The sequence below is a fragment of the Procambarus clarkii genome, chromosome 72 (assembly GCF_040958095.1).
Source record: "Procambarus clarkii isolate CNS0578487 chromosome 72, FALCON_Pclarkii_2.0, whole genome shotgun sequence".
NCBI classification, from domain to species: domain Eukaryota; kingdom Metazoa; phylum Arthropoda; class Malacostraca; order Decapoda; family Cambaridae; genus Procambarus; species Procambarus clarkii.
Genome location: NC_091221.1, coordinates 6,060,900 through 6,080,590, shown reverse-complemented (window position 1 = coordinate 6,080,590; position 19,691 = coordinate 6,060,900). Strand labels below are relative to the sequence as shown.

At 38.7% G+C, this 19,691-nt stretch overlaps 1 protein-coding gene across 2 annotated transcripts; it reads left to right on the top strand.

Annotated features, from left to right (window-relative positions):
* The first annotated feature begins 1,348 nt into the window (after positions 1-1,348).
* wol (Dolichyl-phosphate beta-glucosyltransferase wollknaeuel) lies at positions 1,349-17,864 on the top strand. 2 transcript variants are annotated; one of them, XM_045767604.2, is made up of 8 exons: positions 1,349-1,800; positions 4,012-4,096; positions 4,855-5,029; positions 6,555-6,763; positions 7,898-8,006; positions 12,431-12,659; positions 13,987-14,072; positions 17,005-17,069. In XM_045767604.2, exons 2-8 carry the CDS (start codon positions 4,037-4,039, stop codon positions 17,043-17,045), a joined length of 909 nt encoding a protein of 302 aa, XP_045623560.2. In that variant the 5' UTR covers positions 1,349-1,800; positions 4,012-4,036; the 3' UTR covers positions 17,046-17,069. The 2 variants fall into 2 exon arrangements, with proteins under 2 accessions (XP_045623560.2, XP_069168485.1); XM_069312384.1 differs by lacking the exon at positions 17,005-17,069 and adding an exon at positions 17,098-17,864 and having other exon boundaries at positions 1,354-1,800.
* Positions 17,865-19,691: the final 1,827 nt, after the last annotated feature.

Below are 19,691 nucleotides of genomic sequence, written 5' to 3'. Positions count from 1 at the left end.
CAGGGACGTCAGGCCTAATTCCCGTAGCCTTTCCTCATAACTCATACCTCTCACCTCTGGGACTAGTCTGGTGGCATACCTCTGAATATTCTCTAACTTTTACTTGTGTTTAACTTGGTATGGATTCCACGCTGAAGCTGCATACTCCAGGATTAGTCTAACATATGTGGAATACAATGTTCTGAATAATTCCTTACACAAATTTATAAAGGCATGTCTTATGTTGGACAACCTAGCATACGCTACTGATGATATCCTTTTGATGTGGGCTTCTGGGGACAGGTTCGGTGTATTATCAATCAGATCTTTCTCCCTACTTGACTCATGAAAGATTTCACCTCCCAGATAGTACCTTGTGTTCAGCCTCCTGCTTCCTTCACTTAATTTCATTAATTTACAGTTACTTGAGTTAAACTTTAGTTGCCATTTTCTAGATCATTCCTCAAGTTTGTCTTGGTCGTCTTGTATAGTCTCTTTCTATCTTCCCCTTCTTGATCCTCATAATTTTAGCATTATCAGTAAACAATGAGAGGAATGGGTCTATACTCTCTGGAAGATTGTTTACATGTACAGTATCAGAAACAGGATGGGTTCAAGTACAGAGTTCTGTGGGACTCTACTGGTGAATCTCGCCACTCTAATATCTCCACCACCCATCATGGTAACTCGCATGGTATGTTGTTTGTGCTCTACCTAGAGTTTGCTAGTGTAAGCTAGAAGCCTGGAATCCCATCTTTTTATTTATTTATTTATATATACAAGAGTTCTTACATTCTTGTAAAGCCACTAGCACGCATAGTGTTTCGGGCAGGTTCTTAATTCTAATTTTTCCGCAGCATATGACCCGCCAAATTGAAGGTACCTGTTCACTGCTGGGTGAACAGAGGCTAAACAGTTAAGGATTGGCGTCCAGTCAATCCTCCCCGGCTAGGATACGAACCCAGGCCAAAGCGCCGAGCGAGTGTTTTACCACTGCGCCACGGGAACTGCATTTCGATAATTTTCTTTCCCGATTCCATGTATAGCTACTGTTCAACCATCCTGAGAGATGGGAATTTTAGATGAACTTGAGCTATACTCTGCAATCCTTCATATAGGGTAGCAGCACATTAATTGTTGTGTGTACCTATAATGACGCTTACTCCTGATAGTTCCCTTTCCTTCCTTTATCTCTACCCTCATATCCCAGATCCTTGCCCTCATATCCCTTCCTTAAATGCTATTTAGTGGCAGTGGTTTAATTAGTGCTGTCTCTTGATAATTACCTAACCTTGTCTCAGTTTACTTAAGTCATCCTTTAGATCCTTTTTTTTTCAGTTTCTGTAATAGTTACATCCAGTTGGCCAACATTGACATGCAAAGGACGTGAGTCAGCTGGACTGGGATGTACGGTACGCCTGTGCATGGAAACAGGTTCCAGCAGGGGCCGGAAACTTGGGAAGTGTCACAGCTGGCCTGGCGTTGTGCTGCAGCAGGTGCCAGGAGCCAGATGTATAGGGTGTGTTAGGGACGGAAGCGAGAGGTGTAGTGCACGCTGGAAGCAGGCATCAGAGTGTGAGGTGGGGGGGAGTGTGTCAAAGGTGAGGGAGTGTGGTGTGCCGAAGCCCGTGCCAGGCAGGAGCCGGAGGCGTGTAGAGGGTGTCACAAGTGTGCGGATGTGGTGAGGTGGAGGCCGCTGACTGGAGCACCTTCATCACGCTATTCTTCACTACCACCACCATGCTCCTCGCCCTCGCCACTCTAGGCATGTGGTCTGGTAGATCGTGAAGTTAATACGCTGCATTTAATTTAAAGTTTAAGGTAAGCTGTGCTTGTAATGACGGGAAATAAACATTGCATGCTTAGTTTTACAAGTTGACATTGGTAAGTTATACATACAGTAAATTCTACTGCATCTCTTACTGTCAAACGTTGACTGAGGTATGTTTGGAGTGGTTCACTCAGCAGGCACGTCTTTGTGAAGGCCATTTTGCAGTCTGGTGATTCAGTTTGCAGTTATGTTGCTTTTATGTCATGGTGGGGCAGGCAGCCAATTTATGTACCTTATTTACCTGAGGGTCAGTAACACTAGTGGCCTCGACGAGGACAGGAAGCCGACAGCTTGTTGCAGGTCCCCCCATTTGCTTTGATAATCATTTTCCAGTTTATAAAATTCAACAGTTGGCATGTATAATTTCAACAGGTAGGCGGTTCCATGGGTTTATTACCATGTGGATGAAAAAGCATCTCGTGTTCTCAGTCCTACAATGTGAATTGTTGAGCTTGAAATCGTTGTTCTTTATTTGTGTTACATCTGACCTTTTTTTGAAGGCGTTTTCTGGATCAACAGCTGCCAAATTGTTCAGTATTTTAAGTTTCAATGAGATCTGCCCTGTCATGTCTGGTTTGCAGTGTTGTTAGCCCTGTGGGCCTCGACCGTTCCTAATACGAGTTTACTTTTCTCTGGAATGATTTTTGTTGCCCGGTGTTGCACTTTCTCCAGAGCAGCTATGTAGTCCTGAAGATGTCTCCATGCTTGGATACAGTAATCCAAACGGGGCCGCACAAGAGATTTATTCAGTTAAATCACCCTCATCCTTTTCTTAAAGTCAAAGATATGCTTGATTATTCCAAGGGATTAGTTAGATTTTTTTGACTGCTGCTCCTACCTGTTGTGCAACTTCTAGCAAGTGGTGGATTTTGACTCCAAAGTCTTTTACAGTAATTCATTAATCTGCTGTAATATGGAATGTTATTAATTTTATAGTTGTGGCGTTGGTTATTATGCCCCGCATGGGAGGTCTTGCATTTGTCAATATTAAAAAGCATTTGCCAGTCTTCTGACCATTGGTGTAGTTCATGTAGATTTTTTTGTAGGGCACCAATATCATTATTTCCCACTTCACCATATATCTTTGTGTCATCTGCTAATTTGATGTGGTTTGTAATATTCTCATATATATGATTAATGAAATTACAAAAAAGGGTTGGCCCCAAAATGGACTCTTGAGGTACATTTCATCATTTATACATTTACATCTTATTACATTTCTTTAGTCCAGATTTGGACTCATTTAATTAATACAACTTTGTTTTCTTTGTTTCAGCCATTGTTTTATCCATTCTAGTATTCTACCATTTATTCCATGAGCCTGTAATTTCCTTGTCAGTCTTTTATGTGGTACCTTATCAAAGGCTTTAGCAAAATCCATGTAAAGTAGAGTAGTTAACCAAGAAAAAATTCTTGATCGAAAAATGGGGCGTGAGACCTTTTGACGATCAGTTGGCTTCCTGTCTATGTCATGGCCACTAGATAGATGATTACCCTCTGGTAAATTCAAGGAAAAAGAACTTTGATAATAATTTAATAATAATTAATAATAATAATAATTCATTGTGTCTGGGAACAAGCGGCCAGAGTATATTCATACACGTTAGATTTATATCGAGGATTCCCCCTCGAAGTTGAATTTCTGACCCTGCCCAGGATGCAACCCCACAAGAAGCTGACTAACTCCTAGGTACCTATTTACTTATTACTAGATGAACAGATGCATTATGTGAAAAGAAATGTACCTAACCCTGTTCTGTATGGGATCCAAACCCATGCCCATAAAGCTTGGGAAATGTAGTCTGGAGGTATCTCTAGTTGTAACGAATTAGTCACTGCAATGAATTGGGATGGGTCCCATATGGTTAATTAAATCATGGTTGTATTCTAAAAGAGTGTCTGTCTTTTTCCGAGGTCAGATGCTCAGGGCTAGCCTCATTAAACATTACAGATCTTATTTAGGCATAAAGCCCATAAATGTAAAATATTCTGCCTCGAATCAATGGACTTTAAATTTAGTTTAAATAATAGTGAATTCAGATATTGACTGAAGGGAGGGTAGACCAAGGTTTAGTTAAGGGTGCTGTCTATACTTTTGATGTCTGATCCTAGAATGAAAGGTTAAATGTTAAGTGTTCTAGATTTTATGCCGTGTGACTCATTATGCCCATCATATTTTCTGATAATTTTTATTTTTCCAGATAAACTATCTGTCTGGTATCAAAAATGGATCTCATTACTCTTCTTGGTTATTTAATTGTCATTGCTGTCACAGCAGCTTTAATTGTAAGTATCCCTGTACAGTATTGTACAATACTTTTTTTTCTATGCAATAGTCATTGTCAGAGTTACAGATGAGTACTGTACTGTACTTTTTACTTGGAGTAAAACATTGTACAATATTGCACATTGTACACTAGAATTAAAAATATAAGGAATGGAAATAGGTTTTAAAATATTGTATCTATAGTGTACAAAATATAAAATATTGTACTGTATTTGTATTGTACAGTACTACAGTATTTCCAAGGTACAATACAGTATTTGCAGTTTTGCATATGTCTATACCATTTTCAAATACTGTACAGACACCCACATCCTTTCCGAACCCCTTCTGGACCGAGACTTAAAAGATAACCTGTTGGATTCAGATAAGTGGTTAGTCATCCCGAAAACCTGGGGGGGAGGAATAGTTTCATTAGAAGTACAAAAATGAATGCGTCTTCATCATGACATTTTTGGGGATGATAAGACCTTGACATGGCTTTTTAAGATCACCCTATAGCCATGAGTAGGTGCACCTTCGTTAGCTAATGACTGACATGCTATCATCCATCCAGTTTTTGGTAAGACCCAATGGGGCTTAACCTGATTAGTGATACACAGGTCATCCATAATGTCATACTAATTGAATGTAGAAAAGTAAAGCATTGACTTTGAAGCATAACCAATAAGAGGTAATGATAAAGTAATCTTAGTGTAATGATTTTAAGGATGATTGTGGTTAAACCTGATTGCATTTCTTAATTTTTTTTATATTTCAGCTGTGTATGGCAATATATGTTACCAGTGAGACCTATCCAGCTAATAAAGTTTACAAGTCGGAAAAAAATTATATTGACGCCTCAACTGGTAAACAGCATGAGTTTCCATCAATTATAGATGCACCGACAAAATCACTCTCGGTTGTTATTCCAGCATACAATGAAGAAAAAAGATGTAAGTAATTCTTTGTGTGGAATAAAAATATTAATTTCATATTATAATTTCATGCTACAATACTGAATTCTGTAATAATAGTTCATAAATTTTGTTTTTCTGTAAAAGGTTTGTGTAGGTTTGAATAACCTCTTATAAAACCAATATTTTGGTGTCACTTTTTTCCTTGTAGAAAGCCAATTTATTACTATAAATATACATGCTCAGATTTAAAACATTTCACTAAATAATGGTAAAAACTACATATTTTTTCTCTAAAGCTAGAGAGCCAGTGGGGTAAACTGATACTTGTCTGCACTATAACTTAATGCTGACCAAACCACACACTAGAAAATGAAGAGATGATAATGTTTCGGTCCGTCCTGGACCATTATCAAATCCTGGACCACAATCAAATTGAGAATGGTCCAGGACGGACCAAAACGTCATTGTCTTTTCACTTTCTAGTGTGTGGTTTGGTCAACATTTTTCAGCCACGTTATTGTGACTCTTCATCTGCAACATAACATAATCATCAAATCCTTTAGTGTATCATTGAAACTTGATTAAAGTTCAGATTTTCCCTCTAGCAGCTTAGCAACCTATTGCACTACAATGATCAGTTTTTATGACCAATGATAGTATTATATAGTGTTATATTTCAGTGCATGAACATTAAAACTGGTGCCATTAAAATTGGTATGTATTATAATGTATAATCGAACCCAGTCTTAGGCCGGGCTCGGGGAGTAGATCTACTCCTGAGACCCTCTCCAGGTATGCTCCAGGTATCATGGTTACTGTATTGTATTAAAAAACATTAAATATTGATATTGAAGGTATTAGTGTTGTATTTATGCTATTAAATTTGAATACGTTTTATTATTAGTTTAATAGTATTAAATAAAATTATTAAGTGTTGCTGCCAGCAGAAAGTTTATTGTGCACCCCATAATTCTTATGCTTTGAGAACGTGCTTTTTTTCTATCATTCATAAAATAAAAGTTTGATTTAACACTAGATTTCTTGGACTCCATTATCACATAGATAGCCAGGGCAGTCTGCTTTCCCTTCTCCTCAAGTATGGACCTTTATAGTAGAAAACTCTTAAATGTATTTGAACCCATAGATATTACTACAGTACTGGTAAGATGCTTTGAAAATGTTTGTCAGACTAATTCTTAAGTTGCTATATATTGAAGGATTTCACAAGACCATAATCATTTGAGACACACCAAACTATACATGCATTATCACTGGGAAACATAGAAATCTTGTTTATGCACAATAAGTTGTTAATGTTTGCATATCTTTGCCACTTTAGTACAAAAATATGTTGATACAAGATCTCATTTTGGATATTAAATTTCATCCATATCCCCCCAAAGGTCATCTCACTCGTGAGCTACTTTAAAGTAATATTTCTAAGCAATTCAGGAGACAGTACAGTTAGATATACTTCTTCTTTATAATTCTGAAATTAGTGATTACCCAGTATTGTAAATTTTACTACTGTACTGTATTCTCATTTTTGTTCTATTCGTAGTACCTGTGATGTTGGACGAATGCTTGAATTACTTGGAAGAGAGAACAAAACAAGTTAAATCTTTTACTTATGAAGTAATCCTTGTGGATGATGGAAGCAAAGACAAAACAACACAAGTTGGAATAAACTACGCCAAGGATTATGGCTGTGATAAAATACGTGTTCTCACACTGGAAAAGAACAGGGGAAAAGGTGGAGCCGTAAAAATGGTGAGATTGTCTGAAATATTTATTTTTCTTAAGTACTAGTTAGGCATTGTAAGGTTGACATATCAAATTAAGAGTTGACTTACTTGGTGGATAACATTTTACCAAGGAGTGCTCGATGAAGTCTTATCTCCTAATAAAGTATACTTCTAATCTTGTTGAAGGCTTTTGGCTCTTCATTGTTGTAAATAATTAATGCTTTCTTCATATTAAGTACTGTACAGTAGAAAGTATAATAGTCCATTAAATAGCTGAAATATCTTCAGAGATATTTTCATGGCTTCACCAAAAATGAGAATTTCATGAAATATACCTGAATTTAACCAAGGGCTACTATCTCTAGTGGCCTTGAGGGGGAGACAGACTGCTTGTAATGTAAGTGTTCAAAGTTTCCCTTATTATTGTTAATTTGCTTGTTGCAAGCTTCGGTGTTGTTCTGCTGGAACAATTTGCACATGGCATCCACCATGCACTCGATAAGATTTCCTTCTGCATTGTGTTTTCCAGTGGATGCCTTTGGTTTTTCTCCTGAATTTTCAAGCACGACTTATGTTCTTGGGTAAGCTGGCTGTTGCATTGCTATGGCATTTTCATCAGATTTTGCCTTCAGCTGGACTTGCACCTAGGGTGTGATTTGTACTCTTGCTTACTACTTTCTATGTGGTGAAGACTAAACTACAAACCAGAAGATGAGGAGACTATGATGTTTCGGTCCGTCCTGGACCATTATAAAGTCAATTATCGCAATTGACTTGATAATGGTCCATGACAGACCAAAACGTTGTCGTCTCCTCATTTTCTGGTGTGTGGTTTAGTCTTCATATCTTCAGCCATGTTATTGTGACTCATTTCCTGCATTTGTATGTGGGTTCCCCAGTCATTCAGCCAGAAGTGATCCCTGGTCCACCAGAGGCATTCTGTCTCTGTAACATTTGCCAGAGAATGCCCTGGTCTACTGGGAGGGGCAAGCCCAGTTTGAAAGTGTTTGCTCTAAGTGGGCAAAGACTGTCACAGTGCCACTGAGGCAACCTCTTTTTGTAACCTTTCAGGAGTGCCATACAGTATTTGCATGAAATTGGATAAATTATACATTGCATATTGGCCAATTTATCAAACTCGGTCCTTTGGCACTTTCAGGGAATGCTCCGTTCACGTGGAGAATTGCTTCTATTTGCTGATGCCGATGGTGCTACCACATTCTTGGAATACAGTAAATTAGAGGCAAGCATAAGAAATCTTTGCCGTGGTACGTATTGATATTTAGTTTTTATAAACATGTTGCAAGTACTGGTAATTACATCTTATTATTTGTATTCGTCTGCTGCTTTATCAACATCACGTGGCACAGGGAAGGGCTTGAGCTGCTTCAGCAGTCTTGAGAGCCAGTTAAGTGTTGGTTGTCAAGTCTGCTTCTGGCTGAAGATGAGTGAAATGAAATTGGATTTGTTTCTTTTTGTGGTTCCCCCTCATCTTATGCCAATGGAAAACATAGGGCACTGTGATCATGCCTGGCTCCCAGTGGCATTCTTGGCACAACAATATAAATTATATTATAAGCATTTTTTCCAACTGTCCAGTCTGCTCCATGTGGCTGGGAAGCGGGTAGGGACTAGAGATAAGTCATCCAAAATAAAGGGAAATACTGTACTGTAATAAATCACTCTATCTTCCTTCAAGTTAAAAAGAAAAACTATAACACTTATGAATCCACTGAAACCCAACTGCCCCAGGGAAGCAGCCCAAGTTAAATGAGGGTAAGGGCCAGAATGCCCTCTTACATTCACTTGGCAAACATGTTATTATGCATTGGGCATTCTGCTGAGATCAACATTGCTTCTCTAAGCCAAGTTGACTGCTATTTCTTAATTTTGTTGTACTCACGGGGGAGCTCTTGAGGTATGATTTGACCATGTTGGTCTAATTTTATCCACTACTAGATGTTCCCGGCCACACGTTGCTGTGACTCAGCCATAGCAACCCTTCCCTTGTTCTCTCGTCCTCACCACCATACCCAACTCCCCCGTCCCCTTATCCATCCTACCATTCCCCCCCTTCCCAGTCCTCTTGTTCTCCCCATCATCCTCCACTCCAGTGTCCCCTTGTCTCCCTCACCATTCTCCATTACCCCATCTCCTCACCCTCCTCACCATGTCACACTCCCCCGTCCCCTTGTCTTCCCCACCATCCCCAACCCTTTTCATCCCCACCATTCTCCACTTTCCCGTCCCCTTGTCGTACTTACCATTACCCCCACCCCCGTCCTCTCGTCCTCCCCACCATTCCCCACTCTCGACCCCTCATCCTCCCCACCATTCCCCACACCCGTCCCCTCGTCCTTCCCCACTATTCCCTACTCCCTCGTCTGATGCGTTCCCAAATGATCTGATGTTCCCATCACAAAAATGGGAACATCAAATGATCTGATATTCTCATCACTGAAAAATAAGCAGAAGTTAAAAAAAATAAAATAAAAAACAATGAAAGAAATAAAAAAATAAACTATACTCACAAAATGAGCAGTATAGTAAACAAGACAACTCAATTCCAATGCAATGTCACACAAAATAATTAAATAAAAATAAAAATAAATAAAAATCTATGAAAATTAAATTTATCAATGCAATCGGAAACATTGAAATGGAATCGTAACAAATTTAGCATAGCGTGTGTTGCTATTACATGCAACAGATGGCGCTGTTTTTCAAAAAAGCCTGTTTTTACCTGTCACAGGTGTGGCATTTATATAGTAGGTATTTAAAAACATGCGTGTATTCGAATGGAAAGTTGTGTCCAAATTTCAAAGCAATCAGTGAATTCAAAAAAGCATGTTTTTTCCTGTCACAGGTGAAGCATGTATATAGTATGTATATAAAAACACGCGCGCCTATTCGAATGCAACGTTGTCAAAATTTCAAGCAATCGGTAAAGAGGTTTCGAAGATTTCCTTCACATGGAAAAAGTTAAAAAAAAAAATGTTTTTCCAGTCACAGACGTGACATCTATATAGTATGCATATAAAAATCCGCTCGAATGTGAAAGGAACGTTGTCAAAATTTCAAGGCAATTGGTGAAGAATTTTCAGAGATTAGCAATTTTGAACAAACGAACATTTACATTTTTATTTATATAGATTGAGGGTTGGGTTGTGCACATTTTTGAGGCCAGTATAGCCAATTTGTATTTTGGTTTTGAAAGCAGATCAGGGATTTGCTCTTGGGGCAGGGCTGGTTTTAACCAAAATTAGTCTCGGCTTCCTGAGGTTGAATTAAGGATGCGTGTTCTATGGTTCCTCAAGTTGGGTGGCACTATAAATGCATGTCATTTGTCTGAGGGGTTCATTCTCATGTCTGAAAGAGGTTGTACAGATGGTGCAGGATGTTATATTATGGCAAGATGAAGCAGTGGTTGAAGTTCACCATGCTGAAGCTTCTTTTGGGTAGATGGATTGGAAAACATGGCGACTGCTTTATTCTTCTCTTTGAGGGGGATGTATGCCCTCTACTACTACGTGGTGCCCCAGGGAATTCATCTTGGGCACAATCCTTGCACCACTGCTTTTTTTTTTTTCATTCTTTTATCTGATACTGTATAGACAGAAATACAAGTCATGGCTTCATGTCATCCTTTTGCGGATGATACAAAAATCAGCATGAAAATTACTTCTGTGAAAGACATTGGAAAACTACAAGCTGATATTAGTAAAGTCTTTGATTTAGCAATGGAAAATAACATGTTTAACAGTGATGATTCCAAATACTTGAGTATGTAAAGGATCTGGGAATAGTGTCGGATGACTAAATATTTAAGGTGGAGTATCAGAACCTTAAAATCCAGAGTTCCACTAAAATACTACTATTCTAGTCACTTGGGCTTTGCTCTTTCAAAGCAGGAAAGACTTGAAATAGAGGGAGTACAGAGAGCACACATGTGACATGAATGGATATGATAAAGTACCTAAAATTTTGGGACTGTGTCAAAGCTCACAAAATGAACTCTAGAAAGGAGACAAGAGAGGCATCACATAATGTATACATGGATGATACTGGAAGGCCAGGTCCCAAATTTGCAGAGTAACATAGCAATATACAAGAGTGGAAGATATGGTATATATATTGCAGAATAGACCTGGTAAAGAGTAGATGTGCCATGTCAGTCTCTAGTCTCTGTCATGAACACTGCATGAACATCAAAGATCCATGGCTGTTCATTATCCTCCCAGATAATGTAAGAAATATTGCCAGTATAAGGTTGGACGTGTTCAAGAGAAAATTACATTCCTGCAAGAAGTGCCGAACCAACCAGGTTGAAGTGGGTAATGGGTTTGTGGGCCTGCTGGCTGCTCCAACCAAACCAGGACGTTGGGTTTATTATTTAAAGTAGGAAGTAATATTTTTGCCCGTCAATATTGACTAACTCCATCTAGACATTTTTTTCTACAGTGTTCTGCCTCTCACCCTATGTGTCTTGTCAATATTATTGGCACGCTAACACAATAGCCAAGGTTGCCACACTGAACTCGGGTGAACTGTACTGCTGCCCCTGGCATACAGAAAGTAAGCAGAGACCTTGAACCAAACCTCCCACATAAACTGGAGAAGAGAAAAGTCTAACAACCCCCCTTCCCCCGTCCTGCCCAAGTCTTGTTCACAAATGAAGCTAAATCTAAAAGTTATAGGTTGCACTGACTTGATTATCTTGTAACACTAAACAGAAAAAGGCAGATGACCAGACCTGGTGAACTGACAAAAAGGAAACTACAGGAATCTCCTAGTTGAACCAAATCAGAGTACTTTGCATTACACAAAACAAACTTGAATTGTAAAAGTCACAACTGGTCACCAACTGCCTACTGCCACCGAGAGAAACTGAGAAAGGCCAGTGGGAAAATAAGGGACACTTGAAAACCTCTAAACACCACTAGTTAGTATACTGACCACAGCTTACTCAATTGAAGTGCACTGATTGTATTCAAAGATCTAAGCTAAATAGAAAAATGGATATTCTACTGTAAACGTATTTTAACTGGTTTTCACCTACTGACCGACATCACACACAGGAAGTTTGTAGGGTGATTTGGACGTGAAGCACTGGTAGTAGTGCTTGGTGATAGGTGGATAGGCCGGCTTAAACAAACTCTTGTTATTTGTGATCACACAGTTTGGTTATGGGAGGGAGTCTTTGGTTTATAACACTGTCGTGGCTGTCATAATTGGTTATATTGATACTTAATCCAGTCTCATTAGAAGCTTGTATGAACTTGCTGGTCATTTAGAAAATGATCCATACAGCACTGACACCATATCTATCCCGTTTGAATAATCACTTAACATGACTTGCAGATGATCACGCTTATTCTGCCACGCCCAAAAAACATAAGCAAATAAGTGTTTTGATGAATTTTAAAAGCTAATTTTGGCACTTGATTTTGATTCAATAAATGTGTGGGCCACATTTTTATGGTGTTTTTGTCCATTGCATTAAATTTTTCAAATCTAAAGTCTGAACAGAATCTTCTTCTTGCATCCCAAGTTTTTTTGACTAGGTTCTGTTTGGGTGGGGTCATACCATTGTATATTATGTATGTATTAATAATTTTTCTATATGTATATTGAACTAAAAATGTACATGGCCATCCTTAACATTAATGCATATTATTTCTTTAATATTAAGAGGAAAGTGATCTTGGTGAAGCCCTTGCAGTATCGTGTGGATCTCGTGCCCATCTGGAGGAGGACTCTGTTGCAACACGCTCAGTCTTTCGCACCATACTGATGTACGGCTTTCATGCCTTGGTATGGCTATTTGCCGTGCGTGGCATTCGTGACACGCAGTGTGGATTTAAGCTACTGACACGGAGGACTTCTCGCATTCTGTTTAACAGCTTGCATGTAGAAAGATGGTAAGTAACATTATTCGATTTGTGAGTTGCATTTGTGTCTCATTATTACAGTACTGTATTGAAATATAGTTCAAAAGTATTTAAAAACAAATACGGTAATTGTGCAACGTGAAAGAGAATTATTGGAGAGGATGGTTGTCCAGTATACTAAATATATAGAGAATAATATTTAACAAAATTTTCTAGTATATAATTATACCTGCACTTTAAAGGCATTACACTTAAAAGACATCATGGAAGTCAGCCATTTACTTCCTTTTGTGGTGTGAGCACACATTCAGTTTGTTGGGCACCAGGTCATGCCTTGATGGCTTTTCTTTTGTTTAAGAGCACCAATAAAGTTGCATGTATGTGCTCTGAATAGTCAACACTGGCAAGTGTTGATCCTGGCTTTATCAATTTTCTGATATCATTCCCTCTATTTATGGGAAATTTGGCCATTTCAACTTTCAAGTCTCGAGGTCAATATGGTTTTTGAGCAGTTTTGATCAGATAAACATGCTTAAATTGAAAAAATGCACCAAGGTTAAATGACCTGGTCAGAATCAAGCAGTTATTTATATAATAAAATGTAGTGTATTTACAAATTAAGTAAGAAATTAGATTACAGGTATTTTCTATACAATGACACAGTACAGTATTGCACTAATTTTTTCGTTTCCTGTCAATGCAAGGAAAATTATGCCCAATTATTTAACTATTAATCACTGTGATGTGCCGCGTTTATTGTGAAATTCCCCCTGTGCGCATGAAATAGTGTTCCCAAAAAATTCTTTTTTCTTTGTAAAATGATAAATTCCCTTCCCTGAACCTGTCTATGTAGAAATAAATACCAAATTCCACTTACTTTGGCTGTGGGGACGTGGACAAGGTGCACTGTGACGTCATCAGGGGCTGGTCGCCCGTGCGTGAAGCTCCCAACAGTCACACGGGCCATTCAAGCACCGCAAATTGTCACAAATATAAGGGGGGGGGGGGAACTGAGAGAAATACTTGTGAATATGGGAATAATGAAATGCTAGAATTGATCAATAAATTTAAATGCCTATGCCTAAAATGTTTAACTTTTTTGTTTTTGGTGTGTGTGTAATTACCTAGGTAATTATTAACTAGTAATTAGTACTAGTGTAAATATGTAATTAAAAATTAGTGCTATTATTAGTAATTAGTGTAATTACCTACTGTGTGTGTGTAATACCAGGTCTTTTTTTCATGTTTATTAGTCTAAAAGGCTTGCACTCTCCCCAGCTTCTGGTTAGCTATGAAAATTCTTGTGACCAAATGGAAAATCGCTCTACATGTCCTAAAATGTTTCCCATAATTCCAGGGCTTTTGATGTGGAAATGCTGCATTTAGCTCAACATCTTGGAATTCCAATTGATGAAGTTGCTGTTGAATGGAATGAGATAGAAGGTATGTAAACCAGATATATACCAGTATGTGATACAGTCAGTGATATATTATTCATAAACAAATATCTGTCACAGCCAAGACAGAAAATTTGTCAGATAATGACCTAAAACAGAAACAAAATAACAGAATGGCTACATATTCATAATTTTGTTAAGGTAACTCACCTTGATGCACAGGATATAATGTTTCATAACTCGTTAAAAATTTCAAAACTTATATAGTATTAATTTTTAGATATTTCATAAATTTGTTTTTCTTTGGGAGCCCCACTTTACATTTAATTATCTTGCCATCGACCAGGGAAACGCCCAGAAAGGTAGGCAAAAAAACAGACAATTGCCTGGTTGAAAAATGTGACCTATGCCCTCAAAATATTAAAAATTCCCCAACAAAAAAAAAAATAAGCAAACTTTGTCCAACTAATCCCCTGCTTGTTAGTGCCACCCCCCCCCCCCCCCTCCTGCTGGGGGAGAGGAAGAGAGGCCGCCATCAATTCTTGATTGATGAGCCTGGGGGCTCTGCCGGACGTATGGGTGCCCAGAGGTGGACTTCTTTGTGTCGGTTTGATCTCTGTGACTTCCTCTGTACGTGGCACTGTTCCCCCAATTGTGAGGCCTTCATGGTGGATGCTTCCCGGCAATACTGGTTGCAGTGGGGTACCTGTACCTTTTTTCCTAGTCCAGCTGTTGCTCCGGGTTCTAGCTTGGCTGGAATCCTAATGTGGAAGAGTGATTTTCCAGGCCCCATGGTGGCCGGCCCAGCCTTGGTTTCAGGCACTGCTTGCTCGGTGTCTGAACCCAGGTGCTGGTTCGGCCTTCTCTTCCACCTTACACGTTTGGACTTTGTAATGTGCTTATCACCATCTGTATAGTGATCATGTGGCTAGCTTGATGGTATCCCACCTGCAATCTTCTCGGCGACAGTACGAGGGTTCTTGATAGGCTTTTCGCCATTTACCTTCTCTTCGTCGGGTATCAACTTCGGGGGTTTTGGTAGCTGGTATAATGAAACACCAGATTTTGGGTAAGCCCTCAGGCTCTCTTACACCCTCCCTCTGGTCGGTGACTTTTATCATTCAAGAGCCGACTGGTGGCAGACCGGCTTCCCTTTCTTTCCCTGATGGCGCTAACAAGCGGGGTGGGGGGGGGGGGAGTAATTCAACGAAGTTTTGCTTGTTTTTGTTTGTGGGGATTTTTTTTTTTTTTTTAGGGCATAGGTCACATTTTTCAACCAGGCAGTTGTTCATTTTGCTTTGCCTACCTTACTGGATGCTTCCCTGGTTAATGGCAAGATGATTAAATGTAAAGTGTTCATAGGTCATTGCTTCCTTCGTCTCTGTGAAGGGGGGGGTCAGGTTCTTGCTTGTGGTCCCCGGTAGGCATACAGGAACTCTGTGACTGATGGCCCCAAGTAGTGTGGCACTTAATCAGTATGCTAGCTTCAGTGAGCCTCCTTGGTAACTGGTGTTTCATTACATTCGCCACTAGTTTTTTGGTCGAGACCCAAAAAATAATATCCATTTCTAGTCAGCTTTCCTAGCCCTTTTTGTTCCATCAACCAAACATCTGAGCTCTTACATTCTGCTGCTTCCTCATTTAAGGTTACAATGTGTAATAATGTGTATTTGAATATCATGTAGTGCAATCTGCCAGGGATAATATACCACATAATACTACAAGGAATTTTTAAGCATTACTAAGGGTCATATTGTTCTAAGAAATTCCCCAGCCTAGAAATGATCATCAGAGGTCTATCCGTAAAAAAAACTAAAGTCCTTCAAGACCTTACTTGTCAATGTTGAACTGTTGATTGCCAAACAGTCTCACTAACTACCTGATGGGCTGCATGATCAATCCAAATGTTCACTTTCTCAGCTAGCTCAAATACAGTTAGAGTACAGGACTAGTACTTCCCAACTGTTAACTAGTGTGTGTGTTGGTAGGCTGGGATCCGTTTTCATTTAAGTTGGTTTGTCTTTTTATCCCGAAACCTTTATGCATTGTGAGTCGTGTGTATCCATTTCATTCCAATATACTGTACTGTAGTTCTCATATAGCTATGTGTGTGTGGGGTTAGTCTCTGAATATCCTTGAATATCTAGCTTGTTTAATATACACAGAAATCACAATAGTGTGATACATTAAATGAACTTTGTTCATTTGACACATTTAGCTTTTTATTAAGGCTGGTGCAAATGTGTATCAGTGGCTTAGCTCTGTGTTCCCACTTCATTTACATTCATGGTTTTTAACCCTTGGTCATAGGAGTCTATAGCTGTGCACTAGGTACAGTCGGCCACTTGCTTCCTTTTGTGGTGGGGGGGTATATATATATTCAGTTTGTTGGGCACCAGGTCATACTTTGGCAGCTTCTCTTCTGTTTATGAGCCCCAACAAAGTTTCATGCATGTGCTCTGAAGTGTCAACACTGGCAAGTGCTGCTCCTGGCTTTACCAATTTCCCGAGATCATTTCCTCTACTTTGGGGAAATTTGGCTAATTTGGCCATTTCAACTTTAAAGTCTTAAGGACAATATGGTTCTAGCTCTGGCTTCTGCTCTAGACTTTGACAAATGGGGTTTTCTCTTCTATCTGATGATAAATGCTGAGTTTACCATCCTACCATTCTAGTACTATAGCAGGTGTTTGAAGGCATAATTGGAAAGTTTGAAACACAACAGAGGGGAAGTGACCTAAGGAAATACCATTTGAGTTTGGCATGGTATATTACAGGTGTAATTTTTTTCAGGTAAGTGTCAGTAGGACACAAAGTAAACAAGTAATTAATTGGCCAAAATTTCAACATTTTAAACTTTTCTTCACAATAATACTGACTGTTTTCTCCACTGTCACCTTTGCCAAAAGTCTGACTATTAGCATAGAGATATTCAATGCTACTTAATATTGCATTTTAATAATTGACTACCTTCCCAGGAACCAAGATGACTCCCGTGCTGAGTTGGCTATTAGCATAGAGATATTCAATGCTACTTAATATTGCATTTTAATAATTGACTACCTTCCCAGGAACCAAGATGACTCCCGTGCTGAGTTGGCTAGAGATGGGTCTTGACCTTATCGTCATCTGGCTACGTTATACTTTAGGAGCATGGAAGATTAAAGGTGATATAAAATCAAGGTGAAAGTGACTGTGCAAAGTCCCAGGGCTAAAATAAAAGATACATACAGTACCCACTATTTTAGTTTAAAGAATTATTTGGCCTCGGTAACCTATAGAGGCACTGCCAAAAGAAAGATAACATTCGTAATTATTATTTTTTTTACAATATTCAGCATGCAGCTGTCATGATATGGTACTTAAAGTATTTTTTTCACTACTGTGTTTGTTGTGTTGGTGAGTGGTAATGATGGCTATTATTTCCAACTCAATAGTTACAAAACTTGACCATTATGGCTTTTTTATATAGTACAAAAATAAGTGAATTTTGAATCATTTGTTTTAAATATGCCATTAATGATAAAATAAAAATTTTGGAAGCAAGCATTCTTGTCAGTGATATATTATTAATTTCAATGCACCATTCATTTCTTTAGATGAAAGATTTTATATCAATGATGGCCAGAAGTTAACAAAAATACTTTGATGTCTATAATTTAAACCTCTAAAATGAGTCTGCAAACAAATTTGGGAACATTTTGTAGTAGATCCATCACTTTCCATGTCCTATATACTACAGTACATAAGCTATTTTAAATATTTTTGTAAAGGCGGCTGTACATTTACTGTGAACACTTTTTACTGATATGTCTTTAAATAATATATATTACTATGAGTCTAATTTTAACACCCTTCTTCAGACCTACTTGTGTGTTATAACGCATAATGAATATACATAATTTTGTATATAATGTGCAAAACCTACTAAAACTTCGAAAATAATACTGTACTATTTGGCCCCGAGTGTGTGCCAAAAACAAAAACTTTATTACTGACCGATAAATTTATATTTAAAAGCATAGACAATAAAAAAAAATTGTATTTTATTATTTTGGGCTGGGCAGTCAGTGTTCCTTCTGGCACCTTGTCAGTATGACATGCTAATGGGAGCCAGGGTCAAACAAAAAATATATACAGTATTTTTTCATACAATATATTCCAAATAAGAAATCTCTCCACAAAAGTTAAAAATATTACAGAAAATATGTGCAGTGACGTAAGTAATTATCAATAGAAGGCACCAAACCGGGAAGGCCATGTAGCACCATCAAATGTCCGGGATAATCAGAGGGCGCTAAATATCACCAAGGATGCCATATGTGCAGTGAAGATCATTATGCTAGCCAGGAAAGTGCTGTCATTTATGTTGATGGTGGGAAGCTGGAGAGGAAGTGTGTTGACTCCAAATTATTGTGTGGTCCCGCCTGTGATTGTTGGGAGAGACCATTGGTATATTGGAATCGTATGAGCAACGTTTGTACAGTATTTAGACATTGACACAATTGTAGATCTTTGTGGTAACTGCATTGCACTAGACTAAACAATCAACACGTGAGGATAATTGCACTTTGAGCACTAAAGGTATGAACATAGGGAGTATGATGAAATAAGCAAATTATGAAAATCTAGCAATAACAAATGCAGAAAAAACACTTAAGTTTCCAAGTAGTGTACTGTATATATATATATTTTTTTTTTTTAACCCACCTGAAGGTCATCCATACCTAGCTTGCTCAAAACCATTGGAGTCAAGCAGGCTTTCTGTTGCTAAATCATCTGTTGCATCCTCTTGGCCACAATTCTTGCAGAACCATCTTGTCTGACGTACACTACTGAAGTGATTCCAATGTCTACCTGATATGCTTACATCAGAAACGCTAATAGGATGGTACAGTATTGTAGTTGTCGTCCATGTTTAACTGGAAGCAGCATCTCTTGTAATTTTATTTGTAGCCTTCAGAATCTTCCCAAGCAGAGATGACATCACAAGCTCTACATCACCAGCCAAAAACTAGTGAAAATGTCACAGATGATCTGTTACCATCATACTTCACCAACCTGTTGTACATATAAAGTAGATAACATCTTCTCTTACTCTCATTTCTATTCCTGATGCACCTATGATAACCTGCAAACTCATATTTACAAAAGTCAGGCTTTGGGGTTATGTAGTAATTTATGCTTGCAAGATGAGTTAGTGAAAACAGCTAAATGGCCTGGTCACCCATCATTACTACAATAGCTCTATAGCCTCCATAGCCTGGTCCTTCAACCAGGCTATGGAGGCCTGGTCGAGGACAGTGCCCGCGGGGATGCTAAGCCCCGAAATCACCGAAAGGTAAGGCAGATGAAAGGAAACTAGCCAAACCATTTCTGTCCCTCCCGGGAATCTAATTCATCATCCCAGATTATAGGATTTAGCAGTCCCCGTGGCGCAGTGGTAAAACACTCGCCTGGCGATTTGGCCTGTTTTCGTATCCTGACCAAGGAGGATTGACTGGGCGCCAATCTTTAACTGTAGCCTGTGTTAACCCAACAGTGAATGGGTACGTTGTTAAACGATTTGGCGGGTCAAATACAGAGGAAAATTTGGGATTAAGGACCTGCCCGAAACGCTATGCGTGCTAGTGGCTTTACAAGACCGTAGGAACTGTTGTTATAG